This window comes from Kogia breviceps, chromosome 18 (assembly GCF_026419965.1).
Source record: "Kogia breviceps isolate mKogBre1 chromosome 18, mKogBre1 haplotype 1, whole genome shotgun sequence".
Classification (NCBI taxonomy): Eukaryota; Metazoa; Chordata; class Mammalia; order Artiodactyla; family Physeteridae; genus Kogia; species Kogia breviceps.
In genome coordinates this window covers 55,204,797-55,224,500 of record NC_081327.1, presented here as the reverse complement: position 1 = coordinate 55,224,500, position 19,704 = coordinate 55,204,797, and the positions used below count along the sequence as shown (strand labels likewise).

The 19,704-nt window shown below is 44.8% G+C and overlaps 1 protein-coding gene across 2 annotated transcripts in view; it reads left to right on the top strand.

Moving 5' to 3' along the window:
• The window catches only part of GINS2 (GINS complex subunit 2), a 47,371-nt gene that overhangs the window by 19,826 nt on the left and 7,841 nt on the right, over window positions 1-19,704 (top strand). For both annotated transcript variants that reach the window (XR_010837985.1, XM_059045524.2), the window contains exons 3-4: window positions 16,597-16,696; window positions 19,439-19,565. Coding sequence is in view for 1 of the 2 variants with exons in the window: in XM_059045524.2 (XP_058901507.1) it covers window positions 16,597-16,696; window positions 19,439-19,565 (227 nt within the window). In the remaining variant the exon portion in view is untranslated. The remainder of the gene's footprint in view (window positions 1-16,596; window positions 16,697-19,438; window positions 19,566-19,704) is intronic.

Sequence of the window (19,704 nt, the reverse complement as noted above, 5' to 3'; positions counted from 1 at the left end):
TAACCTTATGGGGATTCCCTTGTGTGTTATTTGTTGTTTTTCCCTTGCTGCTTTTAATATGTTTTCTTTGTATTTAATTTTTGACAGTTTGATTATTATGTGTCTTGACGTGTTTCTCCTTGGGTTTATCCTGTATGGGACTCTCTGTGCTTCCTGGACTTGATTGACTATTTCCTTTCCTATATTAGGGAAGTTTTCAACTATAATCTCTTCAAATATTTTCTCAGTCCCTTTCTTTTTCTCTTCTTCTTCTGGGACCCCTATAATTCGAATGTTGGTGCGTTTAATGTTGTCCCAGAGGTCTCTGAGACTGTCCTCAGTTCTTTTCATTCTTTTTTCTTTCTTCTGCTCTGCGGTAGTTATTTCCACTATTTTATCTTCCAGGTCACTTATCCGTCCTCTGCCTCAGTTATTCTGCTATTGATCCCATCTAGAGTATTTTTCATTTCATTTATTGTGTTGCTCATCGCTGCTTGCTTCCTATTTATTTCTTTTAGGTCCTTGTTAACTGTTTCTTGCAATTTGTCTATTCTTTTTTTTTTTATTTTTTTTTTAACATCTTTATTGGAATATAATTGTTTTACAATAGTGTGTTAGTTTTTCCTTTACAACCAACTGAATCAGTTATACATATACATATGTTCCCATATCTCTTCCCTCTTGCATCACCCTCTCTCCCACCCTCCCTATCCCACCCCTCTAGGTGGTCACAAAGCACAGAGGTGATCTCCCTGTGCTATGCAGCAGCTTCCCACTAGCTATCTAATTTACATTTGATAGTGTATATATGTCCCTGCCACTCTCTCACTTCGTCACAGCCCACCCTTCCCCCTCCCCATATCCTCAAGTCCATGCTCGAGTAAGTCTGTGTTTTATTCCCGTCCTACCACTAATCTCTTCATGATATTTTTTTCCCTTAGAGTCCATATATATGTGTTAGCATACGGTATTTGTTTTTCTCCTTCTGACTTACTTCACTCTGTATGACAGACTCCAGGTCCATCCACCTCATTATAAATAACTCAGTTTCATTTCTTTTTATGGCTGAGTAATATTCCATTGTATATATGTGCCACATCTTCTTTATCCATTCATCTGTTGATGGACACTTAGGTTGCTTCCATGTCCTGGCTATTGTAAATAGAGCTGCAATGAACATTTTGGTACATGAGTCTTTCTGAATTATGGTTTTCTCAGGGTATGTGCCCAGTAGTGGGATTGCTGGGTCGTATGGTAGTTCTATTTGTAGTTTTCTAAGGAACCTCCATACTGTTCTCCATAGCGGCTGTATCAATTTACATTCCCACCAGCCGTGCAAGAGGGTTCCCTTTTCTCCACACCCTCTCCAGCATTTATTGTTTCTAGAGTTTTTGATGATGGCCAATCTGACCGGTGTGAGATGATATCTCATTGTAGTTTTGATTTGCATTTCTCTAATGATGAATGAGGTTGAGCATTCTTTCATGTGTTTGTTAGCAATCTGTATATCTTCTTTGGAGAAATGTCTATTTAGTTCTTCTGCCCATTTTTGGATTGGGTTTTTTGTTTTTTTGTTATTGAGCTGCAGGAGTTGCTTATAAATTTTGGAGATTAATCCTTTGTCAGTTGCTTCATTTGCAAATTTTTTCTCCCATTCTGAGGGTTGTCTTTTGGTCTTGTTTATGGTATCCTTTGCTGTGCAAAAGCTTTTAAGTTTCATTAGGTCCCATTTGTTTATTTGTGTTTTTATTTCCATTTCTCTAGGAGATGGGTCAAAAAGGATCTTGCTGTGATTTATGTCGTATAGTGTTCTGCCTATGTTTTCCTCTAAGAGTTTGATAGTGTCTGGCCTTACATTTAGGTCTTTAACCCATTTTGAGTTTATTTTTGTGTGTGGTGTTAGGGATTGTTCTAATTTCATACTTTTACATGTAGCTGTCCAGTTTTCCCAGCACCACTTATTGAAGAGGCTGTCTTTTCTCCACTGTATATCCTTCCCTCCTTTATCAAAGATAAGGTGACCATATGTGTGTGGGTTTGTCTCTGGGCTCTCTATTCTGTTCCATTGATCTATATTTCTGTTTTTGTGCCAGTACCATATTGTCTTGATTACTGTAGCCTTGTAGTAGAGTCTGAAGTCAGGGAGCCTAATTCCTCCAGCTCCATTTCTCGTTCTCAAGATTGCTTTGGCTGTTCGGGGTCTTTTGTGTTTCCATACAAATTGTGAAATTTTTGGTTCTAGTTCTGTAAAAAATGCCAGTGGTAATTTGATAGGGATTGCATTGAATCGGTAGATTGCTTTGGGTAGTAGAGTCATTTTCACAATGTTGATTCTTCCAATCCAAGAACATGGTATATTTCTCCACCTATTTGTATCATCTTTAATTTCTTTCATCAGTGTCTTATAGTTTTCTGCATACAAGTCTTTTGTCTCCTTAGGTAGGTTTATTCCTAGATATCTTATTCTTTTTGTTGCAATGGTAAATGGGAGTGTTTTCTTAATTTCACTCTCAGATTTTTCATCATTAGTGTATAAGGATGCCAGAGATTTCTGTGCATTAATTTTGTATCCTGCAACTTTACCAAATTCATTGATTAGCTCTAGTAGTTTTCTGGTAGCATCCTTAGGATTCTCTATGTATAGTATCATGTCATCTGCAAACAGTGACAGCTTTACTTCTTTTCCTATTTGGATTCCTTTTATTTCTTTTTCTTCTCTGATTGCTGTCGCTAGAACTTCCAAAACTATGTTGAATAAGAGTGGTGAGAGTGGGCAACCTTGTCTTGTTCCTGATCTTAGTGGAAATGGTTTCAGTTTTTCACCATTGAGAACGATGCTAGCTGTGGGTTTGTCATATATGGCCTTTATTATGTTGAGGAAAGTTCCCTGTATGCCTACTTTCTGCAAGGTTTTTATCATAAATGAGTGTTGAATTTTGTCAAAAGCTTTCTCTGCATCTATTGAGATGATCATATGGTTTTTCTCCTTCAGTTTGTTGATATGGTGTATGACGTTGATTGATTTGCGTATATTGAAGAATCCTTGCATTCCTGGGATAAACCCCACTTGATCATGGTGTATGATCCTTTTAATGTGCTGTTGGATTCTGTTTGCTAATATTTTGTTGAGGATTTTTGCATCTATGTTCATCAGTGATATTGGCCTGTAGTTTTCTTTCTTTGTGACGTCTTTGTCTGGTTTTGGTATCAGGGTGATGTTGGCCTCATAGAATGAGTTTGGGAGTGTTCCTCCCTCTGCTATCTGTTGGAAGAGTTTGAGAAGGATAGGTGTTAGCTCTTCTCTAAATGTTTGATAGAATTCGCCTGTGAAGCCATCTGGTCCTGGGCTTTTGTTTGCTGGAAGATTTTTAATCACAGTTTCAATTTCAGTGCTTGTGATTGGTCTGTTCATATTTTCTATTTCTTCCTGGTTCAGTCTCGGCAGGTTGTGCATTTCTAAGAATTTGTCCATTTCTTCCAGGTTGTCCATTTTATTGGCATACAGTTGCTTGTAGTAATCTCTAATAATCTTTTGTATTTCTGCAGTGTCAGTTGTTACTTCTCCTTTTTCATTTCTAATTCTATTGATTTGAGTCTTCTCCCTTTTATTCTTGATGAGTCTGGCTAATGGTTTATCAATTTTATTTATCTTCTCAAAGAACCAGCTTTTAGTTTTATTGATCTTTGCTGTTGTTTCCTTCATTTCTTTTTCATTTATTTCTGATCTGATCTTTATGATTTCTTTCCTTCTGCTAAATTTGGGGTTTTTTTGTTCTTCTTTCTCTAATTGCTTTAAGTGCAAAGTTAGGTTGTTTATTCGAGATGTTTCCTGTTTCTTAAGGTATGACTGTATTGCTATAAACTTGCCTCTTAGAACTGCTTTTGCTGTATCCCATAGGTTTTGGGTCGTCGTGTCTCCATTGTCATTTGTTTCTAAGTATTTTTTGATTTCCTCTTTGATTTCTTCAGTGATCACTTCGTTATTAAGTAGTGTATTGTTTAGCCTCCATGTGTTTGTATTTTTTACAGATGTTTTCCTGTAACTGATATCTAGTCTCATAGCGTTGTGGTCGGAAAAGATACTTGATACGATTTCAATTTTCTTAAATTTGCCAAGGCTAGACTTGTGACCCAATATATGATCGATCCTGGAGAATGTTCCATGAGCACTTGAGAAAAATGTGTATTCTGTTGTTTTTGGATGGAATGTCCTATAAATATCAATTAAGTCCATCTTGTGTAATGTATCATTTAAAGCTTGTGTTTCCTTATTTATTTTCATTTTGGATGATCTGTCCATTGGTGAAAGTGGGGTGTTAAAGTCCCCCATTATAATTGTGTTACTGTCGATTTCCCCTTTTAAGGCTGTTAGTATTTGCCTTATGTATTGAGGTGCTCCTATGTTGGGTGCATAAATATTTACAATTGTTATATCTTCTTCATGGATCGATCCCTTGATCATTATGTAGTGTCCTTCTTTGTCTCTTGTAATAGTCTTTATTTTAAAGTCTATTTTGTCTGATATGAGAATTGCTACTCCAGCTTTCTTCTGATTTCCATTTGCATGGAATATCTTTTTCCATCCCCTCACTTTCAGTCTGTATGTGTCCCTAGGTCTGAAGTGGGTCTCTTGTAGACAGCATATATATGGGTCTTGTTTTTGTATCCATTCAGCCAGTCTGTGTCTTCTGGTGGGAGCATTTAATCCATTTACATTTAAGGTAATTATCGATATGTATGTTCCTATTACCATTTACTTAATTGTTTCAGGTTGTTCTTGTAGGTCTTTTCCTTCTCTTGTGTTTCTTGCCTAGAGAAGTTCCTTAAGGATTTGTTGTAGAGCTGGTTTGGTGGTGCTGAACTCTCTCAGCTTTTGCTTGTCTGTAAAGGTTTTAATTTCTCCATCAAATCTGAATGAGATCCTTGCTGGGTAGAGTAATCTTGGTTGTAGGTTTTTTTCCTTCTTCACTTTAAATATGTCCTGCCACTCCCTTCTGGCTTGTAGAGTTTCTGCTGAAAGATCAGATGTTAACCTTATGGGGATTCCCTTGTGTGTTATTTGTTGTTTTTCCCTTGCTGCTTTTAATATGTTTTCTTTGTATTTAATTTTTGACAGTTTGATTATTATGTGTCTTGACGTGTTTCTCCTTGGGTTTATCCTGTATGGGACTCTCTGTGCTTCCTGGACTTGATTGACTATTTCCTTTCCTATATTAGGGAAGTTTTCAACTATAATCTCTTCAAATATTTTCTCAGTCCCTTTCTTTTTCTCTTCTTCTTCTGGGACCCCTATAATTCGAATGTTGGTGCGTTTAATGTTGTCCCAGAGGTCTCTGAGACTGTCCTCAGTTCTTTTCATTCTTTTTTCTTTCTTCTGCTCTGCGGTAGTTATTTCCACTATTTTATCTTCCAGGTCACTTATCCGTCCTCTGCCTCAGTTATTCTGCTATTGATCCCATCTAGAGTATTTTTCATTTCATTTATTGTGTTGCTCATCGCTGCTTGCTTCCTATTTATTTCTTTTAGGTCCTTGTTAACTGTTTCTTGCAATTTGTCTATTCTATTTCCAAGATTTTGAATCATCTTTACTATCATTATTCTGAATTCTTTTTCAGGTAGACTGCCTATTTCCTCTTCATTTGTTAGGTTGGTGTGTTTTTATCTTCCTCCTTCATCTGCTGTGTGTTTTTCTGTCTTCTCATTTCGCTTATCTTACTGTGTTTGGGGTCTCCTTTTTGCACGCTGCAGGTTCGTAGTTCCCGTTGTTTTTGGTGGCTGTCGCCAGTGGCTAAGGTTGGTTCAGTGGGTTGAGTAGGTTTCCTGGTTGGGGGGACTAGTGCCTCTGTTCTGGTGGATGAGGCTGGATGTTGTCTTTCTGGTGGGCAGGTCCACGTCTGGTGGTGTGTTTGGGGATGTTGGTAGCCTTATTATGATTTTAGGCAGCCTCTCTGCTAATGGATGGGGCTGTAGACCTGTCTTGCACTTTGTTGGGGATAGGGTGTCCAGCACTGTTCGTTGCTGGTCCTTGAGTGAAGCTGGGTCTCGGTGTTGAGATGGACATCTCTGGGAGATTTTCGCCATTTGATATTGCATGGAGCTGGGAGGTCTCTTGTGGACCAGTGTCTTGAGGTTGGTTCTCCCACCTCAGAGACACAGCCCTGGTGCCTGGCTGGGGCGCCAAGAGCCTTTAATCCACATGGCTCAAAATAAAAGGGATAAAAAATAGAAAGGAAAGAAAAGGAAGGAAGGAAGGAGGGAGGGAGGGAGGGAAGGAAGAAAGGAAGGAAGAAATGAAGGAAGGAAGAAAGCAAGGAAGGAAGGAAGGTGGAGAGGAAGAAAGGGAGGAAGGGAGAAAGGAAGGGAGGAAAGAAGGGAGGAAGGAAGGAAGAAAGGAGGGAAGGAGGGAAGAAAGGAAGAAAGAAAGGGAGAAGACAAAATAAAGTAGGATAAAGTATAGTTATTAGAATAAAAAATAATTATTAAGAAGAAAAATTTCTATTAAAAAAAACAGAAACACGGGTCGGTCTAACCCCAGGACAAATGGTGAAAGCAAAGCTATACAGACAAAATCTCACACAGCGGCACACACATACACACTCACAAAAAGAAAAAAAGGGGAAAATTATAGTATATCTTGCTCCCAAAGTCCACCTCCTCAACTTGGGATGATTCGTTGTCTATTCAGGTTGTCCACAGATGCAGGGCACTTCAAGTTGATTGTGGAGCTTTAATCCGCCACTTCTGAGGCTGCTGGGAGAGACCTCCCCCTCTCCTCTTTGTTCGCACAGCTCCTGGGGTCCAGCTTTGGACTTGGCCCCGCCTCTGCGTGTAGGTCGTCTGAGGGCGTCTGCCCTTCGCTCATACAGGACGAGGTTAAAGGAGCAGTTGATTCAGGGGCTCCGGCTCACTCAGGCTGGGGGGAAGGAGTGGCACGGGTGCGGGGCGAGTCCGCGGCGGCAGAGGCCGACGGGACGCTGCACAGGCCCAAGGTGCGCCGTGCGTTCTCCCGGGGAAGCTGTCCCTGGATCCCGGGACCCCGGCCGTGGCGGGCTGCACGGGCTCCCGGGAGGGCCGGTGTGGAGAGTGACCTGTGCTCACACACAGGTCTCTTGGTGGCGGCGGCAGCAACCTTAGCGTCCCACACCCGTCTCTACTGTCCGTGCCGACAGCCATGGCTCGCGCCCGTTTCTGGAGCTCCTCTACGCAGTGCTCTTAATCCCTTCTCCTCACGCCCGAGGAAGCAAAGAGGGAAGAAAAGGTCTCTTGCCTCTTCGGCAGCTCCAGACTTCAACTGGACTCCCTCCCGGCCAGCCGTGGCGCACTAACCCCGTCAGGCTGTTTTCACTCTGCCAACTCCAGACCTTTCCCTGGGATCCGACTGAAGCCCGAGCCTCAGCTCCCGGCCCCCGCCCGCTCCAGCGGGGGAGCAGACAAGCCTCTCGGGCTGGTGAGTGCCGGTCGGCACCAATCCTCTGCGGGAATCGCTGGGCTTTGCCCTCCGCACCCTGTGGCTGTGCTGTCCTCCGCGGCTCCGGAGCTTCCCCCTCCGCCACCCGCAGTCTCCTCCCGCGAAGGGGCTTCTAGTGTGTGGGAGTCTTTCCTCCTTCACGGCTCACTCCCTCTGGTGCAGGTCCCGTCCCTATTCTTTTGTCTCTGTTTATTCTTTTTTCTTTTGCCCTATCCAGGTACGTGGGGAGTTTCTTGCCTTTTGGGAGGTCTGAGGTCTTCTGCCAGCGTTTGGTGGGTGTTCTGTAGGAGAAGTTCCACGTGTAGATGTATTTCTGATGTCTCTGTGAGGAGGAAGGAGATCTCCGCGTCTTACTCTTCCGCCATCTTTAAGCCGTCTCCTGTTTGCTTTTTTGATATTGAGTTGCATGAGCTCTTTGTAGATTTTGGAGATTGATTTATTGTCGGTCACATCCTTTGCCAGTATTTTCTCCCATTCTGTAGGTTTTTGTTTCGTTTTGTTTATGGTTTCCTTTGCTGTGAAAAGCTTTTGAGTTCAGTGAGGTCCCATTTGTTTATTTTTGTTTTGGTTTTAATTTTTATTTTATATTGGGGTTTTGTTGATTAATGTTGTGTTTCAGGTATTACAGTATAGTGATTCAGTTTTCCATATACATGTATCTTCTCGTTTTCAATTCTTTTCACATTTTGGTTATTAAAGGATAGTGAGTAGAGTTTCCTGTGTTATACAGGAGGTCCTTGTTGGTTATTTATTTGAAATATAGTAGTGTGTATGTGTCAGTCCCATACTCTCAATTTATCTTTCCCCTCCACTTTTCTCCTTTGGTAACTGTAAGTTTACTTTCTAAGTCTGTGAGCCTGTTTCTATTTTGTAAATAAGTCCATTTGCATATTTTGTTTTAGATTCTGCATAAGCCATATTGTGTGATACTTGTCTTTCTCTGTCTGGTTTACTTCACTTAGTATGATAATCTCCAGGTCTGTCTGTGTTGCTGCAAATGGCATTATGTCATTCCTTTTAATGGCTCAGTAATACTCCAGTGTATATATGTGCCACATCTTTATCCATTCATCTGTCGGTGAACATTTAGGTTGCTTTCCTGTCTTGGCTATTGTAAGCAGCACTTCAATGAACATTGGGGTGCATGGTTTTCTCCAGATATATGACCAGGAGTGGGATTGCTCCATCTTATGGTAGCTTTATTTTTAGTTTTTTAAAGAACGTCCATAGTGTTTTCCATTGTTACTGTACCAATTTACATTCCTACCAACAGTATAGGAGGGTTCCCTTTTCTCCACACCGTCTCCAGTATTTATTGTTTGTATACTTTTTGATGTTAGCCATTCTGACTGGTGTAAGGTGATGTCTCATTGTAGTTTTGATTTGCATTTCTCTTATAATTAGCGATGTTGAGCATCTTTTCATGTGCTTCTTGGCCCTCTGTCTTTTTTGGAGAAAAGTCTATTTAGATCTTCCCCCATTTTTTTTTTTTTTTTTTTTTTTTTTTTGTGGTACGCGGGCCTCTCACTGCTGTGGCCTCTCCCGTTGCGGAGCACAGGCTCCAGACGCGCAGGCCCAGCGGCCACGGCTCACGGGCCCAAGCGCTCCGCGGCATGTGGGATCCTCCCGGACCGAGGCATGAACCCGTGTCCCCTGCATCGGTAGGCGGACTCTCAACCACTGCGCCACCAGGGAAGCCCTTCCCCCATTTTTATATCGGGTTGTTTGGTTGTTTTGATTTTGAGCTGCATGAGCTGTTTGTAAATTTTGGAGATTAAGCTTTTGTCAGTCAAAACGTTTGCAAATATTTTCTCTCATTCTGTGGGTTGTCTTGTTGTTTCGTTTATGGTTTTGTTTGCTTGCAAAAGCTTTTGAGTTTAATGAGGTCTCACTTGTTTATTTTTGTTTTTATTTCCATTATTTTAGGAGACAAATCAAAAAGATTTCGCTGTGATTTATGTCAGAGTGTTCTGCCTATGTTTCCCTCTAAGAGTTTTTAGTATCCCAGCCTTACACTTAGGTCTTTAATTCTGTGTGAGTTTATTTTTGTGTATGCTGTTAGACAGTGTTCTAGTTTCAGTCTTTTACATGTAGCTGTCCTGTACACACTGGACCAGTGTACCAGTGTAGCACCACTATTTAAGAGAATGTCTTTCCTCTATTGTATAGACTTGCCTTCTTAGTCGTAGATTAATTGGCCATAAGTTTGTGTATTTGTTTCTGAGCTTTCTTTGATCTATATTTTTTGTGTTTGCCTGTACCGTACTTTTTTGATTACTATAGCTTTTTGTAGTATAGTCAGAAGTCAGGGTTGGCTATTCCGCATCTTTTTTGTTTCCATACGCATTTTAAAATGTTTTGTTCTAGTTCTGTGAAAAATGCCACTGTTAATTTGATAGGGATTGCATTGATTCTGTAGAATGACTTGGGTAGCATAGGGATTTTGACAACATTGATCTTCCAGTTGAAGAACATGGTATATCTTTCCATCTGTTTGTATCATCTTTGATTTCTTCCATTAGTGTGTTAAAGTTTTCAGAGTACAGGTCTTTTGTCTCCTTAGGTAGGTTTATTCCTGGGAATTTTATTCTTTTTCATGTGCTGGTAAATGGGATTGTTTCTTTAATTTCTGTTTCTGACGTTTTGTTGTTAGTGTATAGAAATGCAACAGATTTCTGTGTATGTATTTTGTATCCTGCAACTTTGCTGAATTCATTGATCAGCTCTTGTAGTTTTCTGGTAGCATCTTTAGAATTTTCGTTGTATTGTATCCTGTCATCTTCAAACAGTGACAGTTTTACTTCTTTTCCAATTTGGATTCCTTTTATTTCTTTTTCTTCTCTGATTGCCATGACTAGGACTTCCAAACTATGTTGAATAAAAGTGGAGAGGGTGGACATCCTTATCTTGTTCTTGATCTCATAGGAAATGCTTTCAGGTTTTCACGTTGAGTACGCTGTTAGCTGTAGTTTTGTCATATATGGCCTTTATTATGTTGAGGTAGGTTCCCTCTATGCCCACTTTCTGGAGAGTTTTTTGATTTTTTTTTTTTTTTGGTATGCGGGCCTCTCACTGTTGCGGCCTCTCCCGCACAGGCTTCAGTACCGCAGGCTCAGCGGCCATGGCTTACAGGCCCAGCCGCCCCATGGCATGTGGGATCTTCCCAGACCGGGGCACGAACCCACGTCCCCTGCATTGGCAGGCGGACTCTCAACCACTGCGCCATCAGGGAAACCCTGGAGAGTTTTTATTATAAATTGGTGTTGAATTTTGTCAGAAGCATTTTCTGCATCTATTGAAGATGATCATATGGTTTTGTTTGTTTGTTTTTGTTTTATTTATTTATATATGGCTGACTTGGTTCTTCGTTGCTGCGCTTGGGCTTTCTCTAGTTGTGGCGAGCAGGGCTACTCTTCGTTGCGGTGCGCAGGCTTCTCATGGCGGTGGCTTGTCTTGTTGCAGAGCACAGGCTCTAGGCACGTGGGCTTTAGTAGTTGTGGCTCGCGGGCACTAGAGCGCAGGCTCAGTAGTTGTGGTGCACAGGCTTAGTCGCTCCACGGCATGTGGGATCTTCCCAGAACAGGGCTCGAACCTGTGTCCCCCGCATTGGCAGGTGGATTCTTAACCGCTGTGCCACTGGGGAAGTCCGATCGTATGGTTTTTATTCTTCAGTTTGTTCATGTGGTATATCACACTGATTGATTTGCAGATATTGAAAAATCCTTCCAACTTTGCAATAATCCCACTTGATCGTGGGGTATGATCCTTTTAGAGTATCGTTCGATTTGGTTTGCCGATACTTTGTTGAGGATTTTTGTGTCTGTTCATCAGTGATATTAGCCTGTAATTTTCTTTTTTTTAATGGTATCTTTGTCTGGTTTTGATATTAGAGTGATGGTGGCCTTATAGAATGAGTTTGGGCGTGTTCTTTCCTTTGCAATTTTTTGGAATAGTTTCAGAAGGATAGGTGTTAAACTCTTCTCTGAATGTTTGATAGATTTTAGCTGTGAAGCCATCAGGTCCTGGAATTTTGTTTGTTGGGAGTTTTTAAATCAGTTTCATTTTTAGTACTTGTGATTTGTCTGTTCATATTTTCTATTTCTTCCTGGTTCAGTCTTGGAGGGTTGTACCTTTCTAAGAATTTGTCCATTTCTTTCAGGTTGTCCCTTTTACTGGCATATAGTTGTTTGTAGTAGTCTCTTATGATCCTTTGTATTTCTGTTGTAACTTCTCCTCTTTCATGTGTAATTTTATTTATTTTAGCCCTCTCCCTTTTTTTCTTGATGTGTCTGGCTAAAGGTTTATCAATTTTGTTTATCCTTTCTTTCAAAAAAGCAGCTTTTAGTTTTATTGATATTTTCTATTTTTTCTTTGTCTCTATTTCATTTATTTCTGCTTTGATATTTATTATTTCTTTCAGTGTACTATCTTTGGGTTCTGTTTGTTCTTCTTTCTCTAGTTACTTTAGGTCTAAGGTTAGGTTGTTTATTTGAGATTTTTCTTGTTTTCTGAAGTAAGATTGTATTGCTATACACTTTCCTCTTAGAACTGCTTTTTCTGTATCCTATAGATTTTGGATGGTCATGATTTTGTTTTCATTTGTCTCTAGGTATATTTTAATTTCCTCTTTGGTTTTATCAGTGATCCATTGGTTGTTTAGTAGCATATTGTTTAGCCTCCACATATTTGTGTTTTTACAGTTTTTTTCTTCTAGTTGATTCTAATCTCATAGTGTTATGGTCGGAAAAGATGCTTGATATGATTTCAGTTTTCTTAAATTTACTGAGCCTTGCTTTGTGGCCTAGCATGTGATCAGTCCTGGAGAATGTTCCATGTGCACTGGAAAAGAATGTGTATTCTGTGGCTTTTGGGTGGAATGCTCTATACATATCAATTAAGTCCATCTGGTCTAATTTGTAGTTTAAGGCTTGTATTTCCTTATTGATCTTCCGTCTGGATGATCTGTCCGTTGATGAAAGTGGGGTGTTAAATCCCTCTACTATTATTGTTACTGTCACTTTCTCCCTTCATGGATATTAGTATCTGCCTTATATATTGAGGTGCTCCTTTGTTGGGTGCATATACATTTACAATTGTTATATCTTCTTCTTTCACTGATCCCTTGATTGTTATGTAATGTTCTTCTTTGTCTCTTGTAACAGTCTTTATTTTAAAGTCTAGGGACTTCCTTGGTGGCGCAGTGGTTAAGAATCCACCTCCAATGCAGGGGACACAGGTTCGAGCCCTGGTCCAGGAAGATCCCACATGCCGTGGAGTAACTAAGCCCGTGCACCACAACTACTGAGCCAGTGCTCTAGAGCCCGCGAGCCATGACTGCTGAGCCCGTGTGCCACCGCTGCAGAAGCCTGCGTGCCTAGAGCCCGTGCTCCACAACAAGAGAAGCCACTGCAGTGAAAAGACCGTGCAGCACAACAATGAGTGCACTCGCCGCAACTAGAGAAAGCCTGCACGCAGCAATGAAGACCCAGTGCGGCCAAAGATAAATAAATAAAAGTAAATAAATCTATAAAAAAAAAAACTATAGACCAGCATGAGGAGCAGAGTCATTACCTTACATTAGAGAGAATGCATGAAAATAAGGCCTCATCCATCCAAGGCCACCTCAATGGATGAGGTTGTGACACAGGGTACAAACGTAGATGAGCCTTTATTTATTATTTATATTTTTGGCTGCGTTGGGTGTTCATTGCTGCACGTGTGGGCTTTCTCTAGTTATGGTGAGCAGGGGCTACTCTTTGTTGTGGTGCGTGGGCTTCTCATTGCAGTGGCTTCTCTTGTTGCAGAGCATGGGTTCTAGGCACGGGGGCTTCACAGGCCTCTAGAGCGCAGGCTCAGTAGTTGTGGTGCACGGGCTTAGTTGCTCCGTGGCATGTGGGATCTTCCCAGACCAGGGCTCAAACCCGTGTCCCCTGCATTGGCAGGCAGATTCTTAACCACTGCGCCACCAGGGAAGTCCCGATGAACCTTTAAAATGTTACATTAAGTGGGAGAAGAACCAGACACGAAGACCCAACTATTGTATTCTTCTGTTTATATGAATTGTTCAGAGCAGGCGGATCCACAGAGACAAAGAAGATTAGTGGTTGCCTAAGGATGAGGGTTTGAGCAGGTGATGGAACCATTATGGGGTTCCTTTTGGGGTGATGAAAATGTTCTGAAGTTGACTGAAGTGATGGGTGCACAACTCTGTGAATACACTCAAAACCCATAGAATGGGTGAATTGTACGGCATGTTGATTGGGCCTCGGTAAAGCAGTTGGAAAATAACCGAAAAGGAAATACTGTATCAAAGAGGCACACGGTCTTCATCCTGAACCTGTGCAGTCTTTTTCTCACCTCGGAGCTATGAGTGGCTCACTACTAGTAAAGAATGAATGTCACATTTATTTGGGGTCAGGGTTGGGGGGCATATGAAATTTGAAAAGCCTCTGAGAGATTTTGATTATCCCCTTCCCTTTGGAAATCACCCGGGGGTACCTACCTCCTAGAAGCCTGGACACTTGGAGCCAGGTGCACTCAAATACAGTTTAAGAAAGATTGCTCGGGCGTTTTGTCTTTACTTCCTGTCCCAAAGGGGTGTGTGAATCTGGTGGTCCTGAAACATGACAGGAAGCTCCAGTCCCTTCTGTTCTGAAGGGCTGTTTTTTAAGCAGGGACCTCCTCACCCGCCCACCAGGCCCTGGTTCTGTTGGCACTGCATCCCTTTCTGTCAGTCTTGGCCTATTCCAGCCCAGGTGATAGAGGGCAAGAACCCGTGTCGTGGCAGGGCCAGAGTCGGAGAGAAGGTGTGGAGACAGTTTGCCTGAGGCTGCTCGTACGCCTGGGCCATCCTGCGGTGACCAGGAGTGGAAATCAGTAGTCAGTTCGGGGGTCCTGCCCAGGAGCCAGCTGCTGCTTCTGTCACTGTAGATTAGTTCCACCTGTTCCCGGGCGGCATATGAACGGAATCATCTGCCATGGCAGTTTTTCTCTGACTTCTCCTATTCATCATATACTGTTTTTGAGACCCGCCCGTTGTGCGTGTCGTTACATCATCGTCTCGTCTCTGAGTAGCGCGGCCCTCGCTGTGTGCGCACTGCACAGCTTGCTCCCCCATCCTGCTGCGGCGGGCATTGGCTCGTTTCCCATTTTAGGCTACTGTGAAGAAGACTGCTTTGAGCAGTCGTGTCTGCGTCTTTTTGCGGGTATGTAGTTTTATTTCTCTCGGGTAAATAAATACCTAGAGTCGTGGCACTGCCAGCTCGTGGGGCAGACTGTGCTTCACTCTGTTAGAAAATGCCCAGGAGCCCTGCAGAGTGGCTGAGGCACTGCTCTAACCCCAGCAGGAACGTACGAGTTCCCGCTGTTCCACTCCTGCCATCACTGGGTATTGTCGGTCTTTTTGATTCGTTGCAGGGTTTGAACAGAGGTGTTTCATACTCGGATTGAGGTGTGGAAAAGAAGGAGACTCCGTGTGCGGTGTGGAGAGGGCGGTAGGGGGGTCAGCCCGGCAAGAGCTCAGGGAGGCCTGACCAGTGAGCCGATGGAAGCGGGCTGAGGCGGTTGGCGTGTTTTGCAGAAAAGGAGCAGCAGGCTTTGCTGAAGGGCAGACCATGGGATCACAGAGAAGAGGTAGCGGTGCCCGCCAGGGTTGCTGGCGGGGCTGCAGGGGCTGGAGCTGCCGTTTCCTGAGATTGGGCAGGTCGCAGGGACAGTGTGGGCTAGAGTGGGAGCTGCAGGGGGGTTGAACATGTGTCACTGGAGGTGCCTGTTAGACATCCCAGTGGCAATATCGTGGGCAGTGGGGCATCTGAGTCAGGAGGTCAGGGGAGGGGCTGAGCTGGGATTCTACGTGTGGAAGGTGTCAGGAGAGCATAGGTGGCGTTTGAATGAAGTGGGATGAGGACACGTGGGATATGGGCATAGGCGGTGGAGAAGGGGTGAGGGAAGGAGCTCTGTCCTCCAGTGTGTTGAGGTCAGGAAGGCCTGGAGGAGTCGGGGAGATGAGAGGAGAACTTGGGGAGAGTGGTATCCCAGAAGCCAAGTGATAAACACACCCCAAGGATTGGCCCTTGTCAGACGTGACGAGGCCTGAGATGTGGCCGTTGGGTTTGGCTGAGCAGAGGTGGCCTCCGCGAGCCGTGTCAGAGGGTGGGATAGTCGCCCACCTGAACGGTTAATGCCCATGTCAGGGAACTCTTGAAGTCTTGTTGTGAAGGGCCTGAGAAGTGGATGGGTAGCTGGAGAAGGATTTGGTGTCGGGAGGGTTTTCTTTTTAAGCTGGCAGATGTTGCGTCGAGTTTGATGGACTGCTCCGATAGCGGGGGCAAAGGGGGATCACTCGGGAGTGAGGACAGATGCCGAAGCGGGGTCTGTGCGGGTGAGAGAAGGCCAGCGCGCCCCTTAGGAGGATGCGGTGGCGGTAGTGTGCGGAGCCCCGCGAGGTGTTGGGGAGAAGGCGTGGAGAGGGTGGGCAGGATGGAAAGGGAGAGGCTGGCTGGAGCAGGGGAGTGTAAGGATTGCAGGGTAGCAGCAAGGGCCCCTGGAGAGGGGTGGCCAGTCATTTCAGACGAGACCCCGCTGCAGAGTTCGGTCTGTGTGTCCCTTCGCCATCGCGCACAGCGGCGGGCTCAGGACTCGGGTTTTCTCAGGCCGGGAGGAAGGGCGGAGGGGAGGGGGGCGTGCCGAGACTGCTCCTGTGGGTGGAGTTGGACTCAGCAGCCTGATGCCAGATGTGCGGCTTTCAGCCCTGCACTAGTTGTCACGTGTCTTGCTCTCTTCTGAGCAAGGTTCAATAGAAATAAGTAAAGTTCTCCAGTCACTGGTTACTGTCATCACTGCTTGCATCAGAGGTGAATACTTCACTCTTTTCCTAAGAAAAGAACTTCAGACGCTGACATACTGTTTTCAGTCATACGTTCTGCAGGCCCAGCAACAATAACCCAAATCTACCACCTTCTCTAAGAGAAGTGCTTGAGGAAATCGGCCCGGTGATGTCTAGTTAGCGATGTTATTTCAAAAAGTGGGTTTTTAAAAATGTATTTTTTAGTTGACTGACTAGGTAATATAGGTACTTGGTAAATTTGGAAGGTTTTAAAACTATATTTTGCTCATGGTCATGGTAAAATGTACACACTTCTAAATTTCAGAAAAGTTGGAGAAGATTCGGGACCATGAACGAAAGGAAGGAACTTTTACCCCTATGCCCAGCCTTTACTACATGGAGCTCACCAAACTCTTGTTAAATCAGTAAGTACCTCTCACTTCTTCGAACCCACATGCATGATGGAACCCCCCCCACCCCCCGCCCAGTTCCCAGCCCACCTCCTTTCATGTTCCACACTCATTACCGAGGGAAGTGGTAGCTTTGGCTCCCAGGTCCTCAGTCAATAGTCTGGGAGTCATTTGTGGGCACACACACACTGGCCGGGCTCGGTCTCTCCCTGTTTCTCTTTTTTCCCTTTCTCCACCCTTCTCTCTCCTGGTGAATCCCGTGGTGCTTTCTAGTCTGTGTCCTACCCGTCCCTTGATATTGGACTCCAGTATCAGCCCATCATCTCTAGCAGTAGCCTTTTCCTTAACTGCAAATGTTTTATTAGTCGAGCTGCACCCCTTTTCTCCTTTGGGCCCGTGCATCTGCGTTCTTGTATCTCTTGCACAGGAAAAGGCCAGGGGTTGCATTTTCCTTCAACCCTGGGCTAGAAGGCAGGTCCGCTGGGGCAAAGCTGTTTCCCCTCATCCAGTTCAGGCTCCCTATGGGCTTCTAATTCATTCTCTGCCTTGCAGCCAGGGCAGCCTTTCAAAGACACAGCTGCCACGTGAGTCCCTGCTCCTCGGAGCCTCTCTAGGGTCCGAAGTCCTGATCGTGGTATTCGAAGCACCGCGACTCTCTGCAGCCCTTCCCTCTGATTCTCTAGGGTCCAGGCTCACGTTGGCCTCCGTCATGTGTGTGTGTGTGTGTGTGTGTGTGTGTGTGTGTGTGTGTACACCGTCCTTCTGCCCAGTGAGCCCACCTATTCCCTGCTCCCTCCTCGGGTTTGGCATAGCAGGTCCCCCCTCCCAGGTTACGTGTACCTGTCCTCGTGGCAGCTGTGCGCCCCTCTAGAACACTTGTCAGGTGTAATTCTCTAACTGCTGTCTGCCTGTGCTGTTCCCCACCCCCGCCCCCAGGTCTCATGGGCAGGGACTGTCTGCGTGCCCCGCACAGTGCCTGATACTCACGTGTTTGTGGAATGAATGAATGAATGAATGCATCAGTGCAGGGGGCAGGCAGGTGTGGCTACTTAGAATGTAATTTGCGCAGTGTCAAGCTTTTGAAGCCCTGAGCGCCTTCTCACTGATGGATTCAAGAGCAGGAGCAGAAGTAAAGTTGGAAGCCCCTAGCGCCCCCAAGAGCGGCAGGGGCCGGCCCTTGCGGCTCTGTGGGATTCACGTGAATCTGCGTGACGTGGGCTTGTCCTTGAGTTGACGTGTGGCTGCAGTGGTGTAGTTTACAACGTGCTCAGCATTCAAGATGCTAAGCGTCCCTCCCACCGGGTAGTGGAGACGGTCAGGCAGGCTTGAGTTCCAGTTTTGTGGGGGAGAGACGCGGCCCTGTTGACAGACGCGGTCTAACGCCGCAGTGTGTGCTAATGCTGTTGAGAGTGCGTCGGGGTGCAAGCCTCATGCCGGGTGCTGCCAGAGAAGGGATCCCCGGCCGGGAGGCTGAGGGGAAATTTACTAGGCGAGAGGGCAGTGTAGGTAGAAGGACAGAAGGGGAAACCGCGTGGATCTGTGGAGCAGGGCTGTTGGGACCTGAATGGACCAGGTGAGGGCGGGCGGTGGGCGCGGCGTCCCAAGGAGGGTGTTCGGGCAGGCGGGCGTCATCGCAGGATATGAGAGGGCTGCCGTTGTGGGGAGTGTGGCTGCAGAGAGGGAATGCGGGAGCAGAGGGGGAGGCCTGTTCCTCGTCAGTTCTCGCAGTCAGTCCAATGCGCTGTGCACACGGTTCCCATCGAAACCCTTGTTTTATAATTCCTTAGAGTCATCCATTCAGTGAAGGGACCTTGCTTCTGCAGTGCGTTTCACAAGGAGCTGGGGTCCTTTGTTCTTTAACCTGCTGTTCAGAGCATAAGATCCAAATGTTTGGGTCTTAAATAAAATCTACTATTCTCAGTTGTATACTACTGATTCTCCATCTACTCACCTTGAGCTAATTTTAGCCTGTGGAGAGAGCCTTGCCAGCTTATCCTAGGATGCCTGGTGAGGAACGATGTTGGCTTTTGCTTTTGTCTTCTAGTTTGTCTCTTCCTTCAAAGGTTAGTTTAGTTTAAAAATGTGTCACACGGGAAGGCTCTTAGTGCGGCTCCGCTGACTCCAGTCAAACTTTTACCCAGAATTTGCTGTGTATAGGTGTGCTGTTTATGCTAATTTGCGATTTGTGCTGTGACTTTTGCAAATGTATCTTTGTTTTGTCTGTAGAGTGGGACAGTCCCTATCCCTCAGGGATTTTGTGAGGATAGACATGCCTGGCACAGAGCCTTCATCTTCTTTCCCTGGTGGGTTGTAGCCCCTGGATAACAGATGGGGTGTTAGCATTAGAGGTCATGACCGCTGAGCCAGCCTTTCAAAGAAATTCATTCTAGATGGAAATTCTACAGCATAGAACTCTCAGTTATCCTGAGTCAGAGGAGGATCGACTCAGAGCTGCTTCTCCAAGATCTCATTTTTTGGGGTGAATAAACAGAAGTCCTTGTACCACAGCTTGCCCAGGGACAGCTGACCTGAGCACAGGTAACTGGGTGAGGATGTCAGCACCAAGCTGAACTGCTAGAAGTCCTTAGAGTTTAAAAAACTGCCTGCAAAAGTGAAACAAATTTTGAGTCTAGAACAGCTTGTGCATTTTTGCCTAAATCCAAGCAGCATTTACATAGAAGCCACTTCTACCTGGAAGTTGCCTTAGTTTACTGAGTGCTTCCTTATGCAATTTATTTCACCTTTTGCTTCCTTTAGTGCTTCAGACAACATCCCGAAAGCCGATGAGATCCGGACCCTGATCAAGGACGTGTGGGACACTCGCACGGCCAAGCTCCGGGTGTCTGCTGACAGCTTTGTGAGACAGCAGGAGGCACACGCCAAGGTGGGCGCGTGGTGGGCCGCTCACGGAGGCCGGATGCTCTGTGGGACAGCCCGCGGCATCTTGTCTGCTTAGGGCATTGCGGGGAGGGATAACTTAGCCATGCGGGGCTTTCAGAAAATTATTACTCATTGGTTCCTAT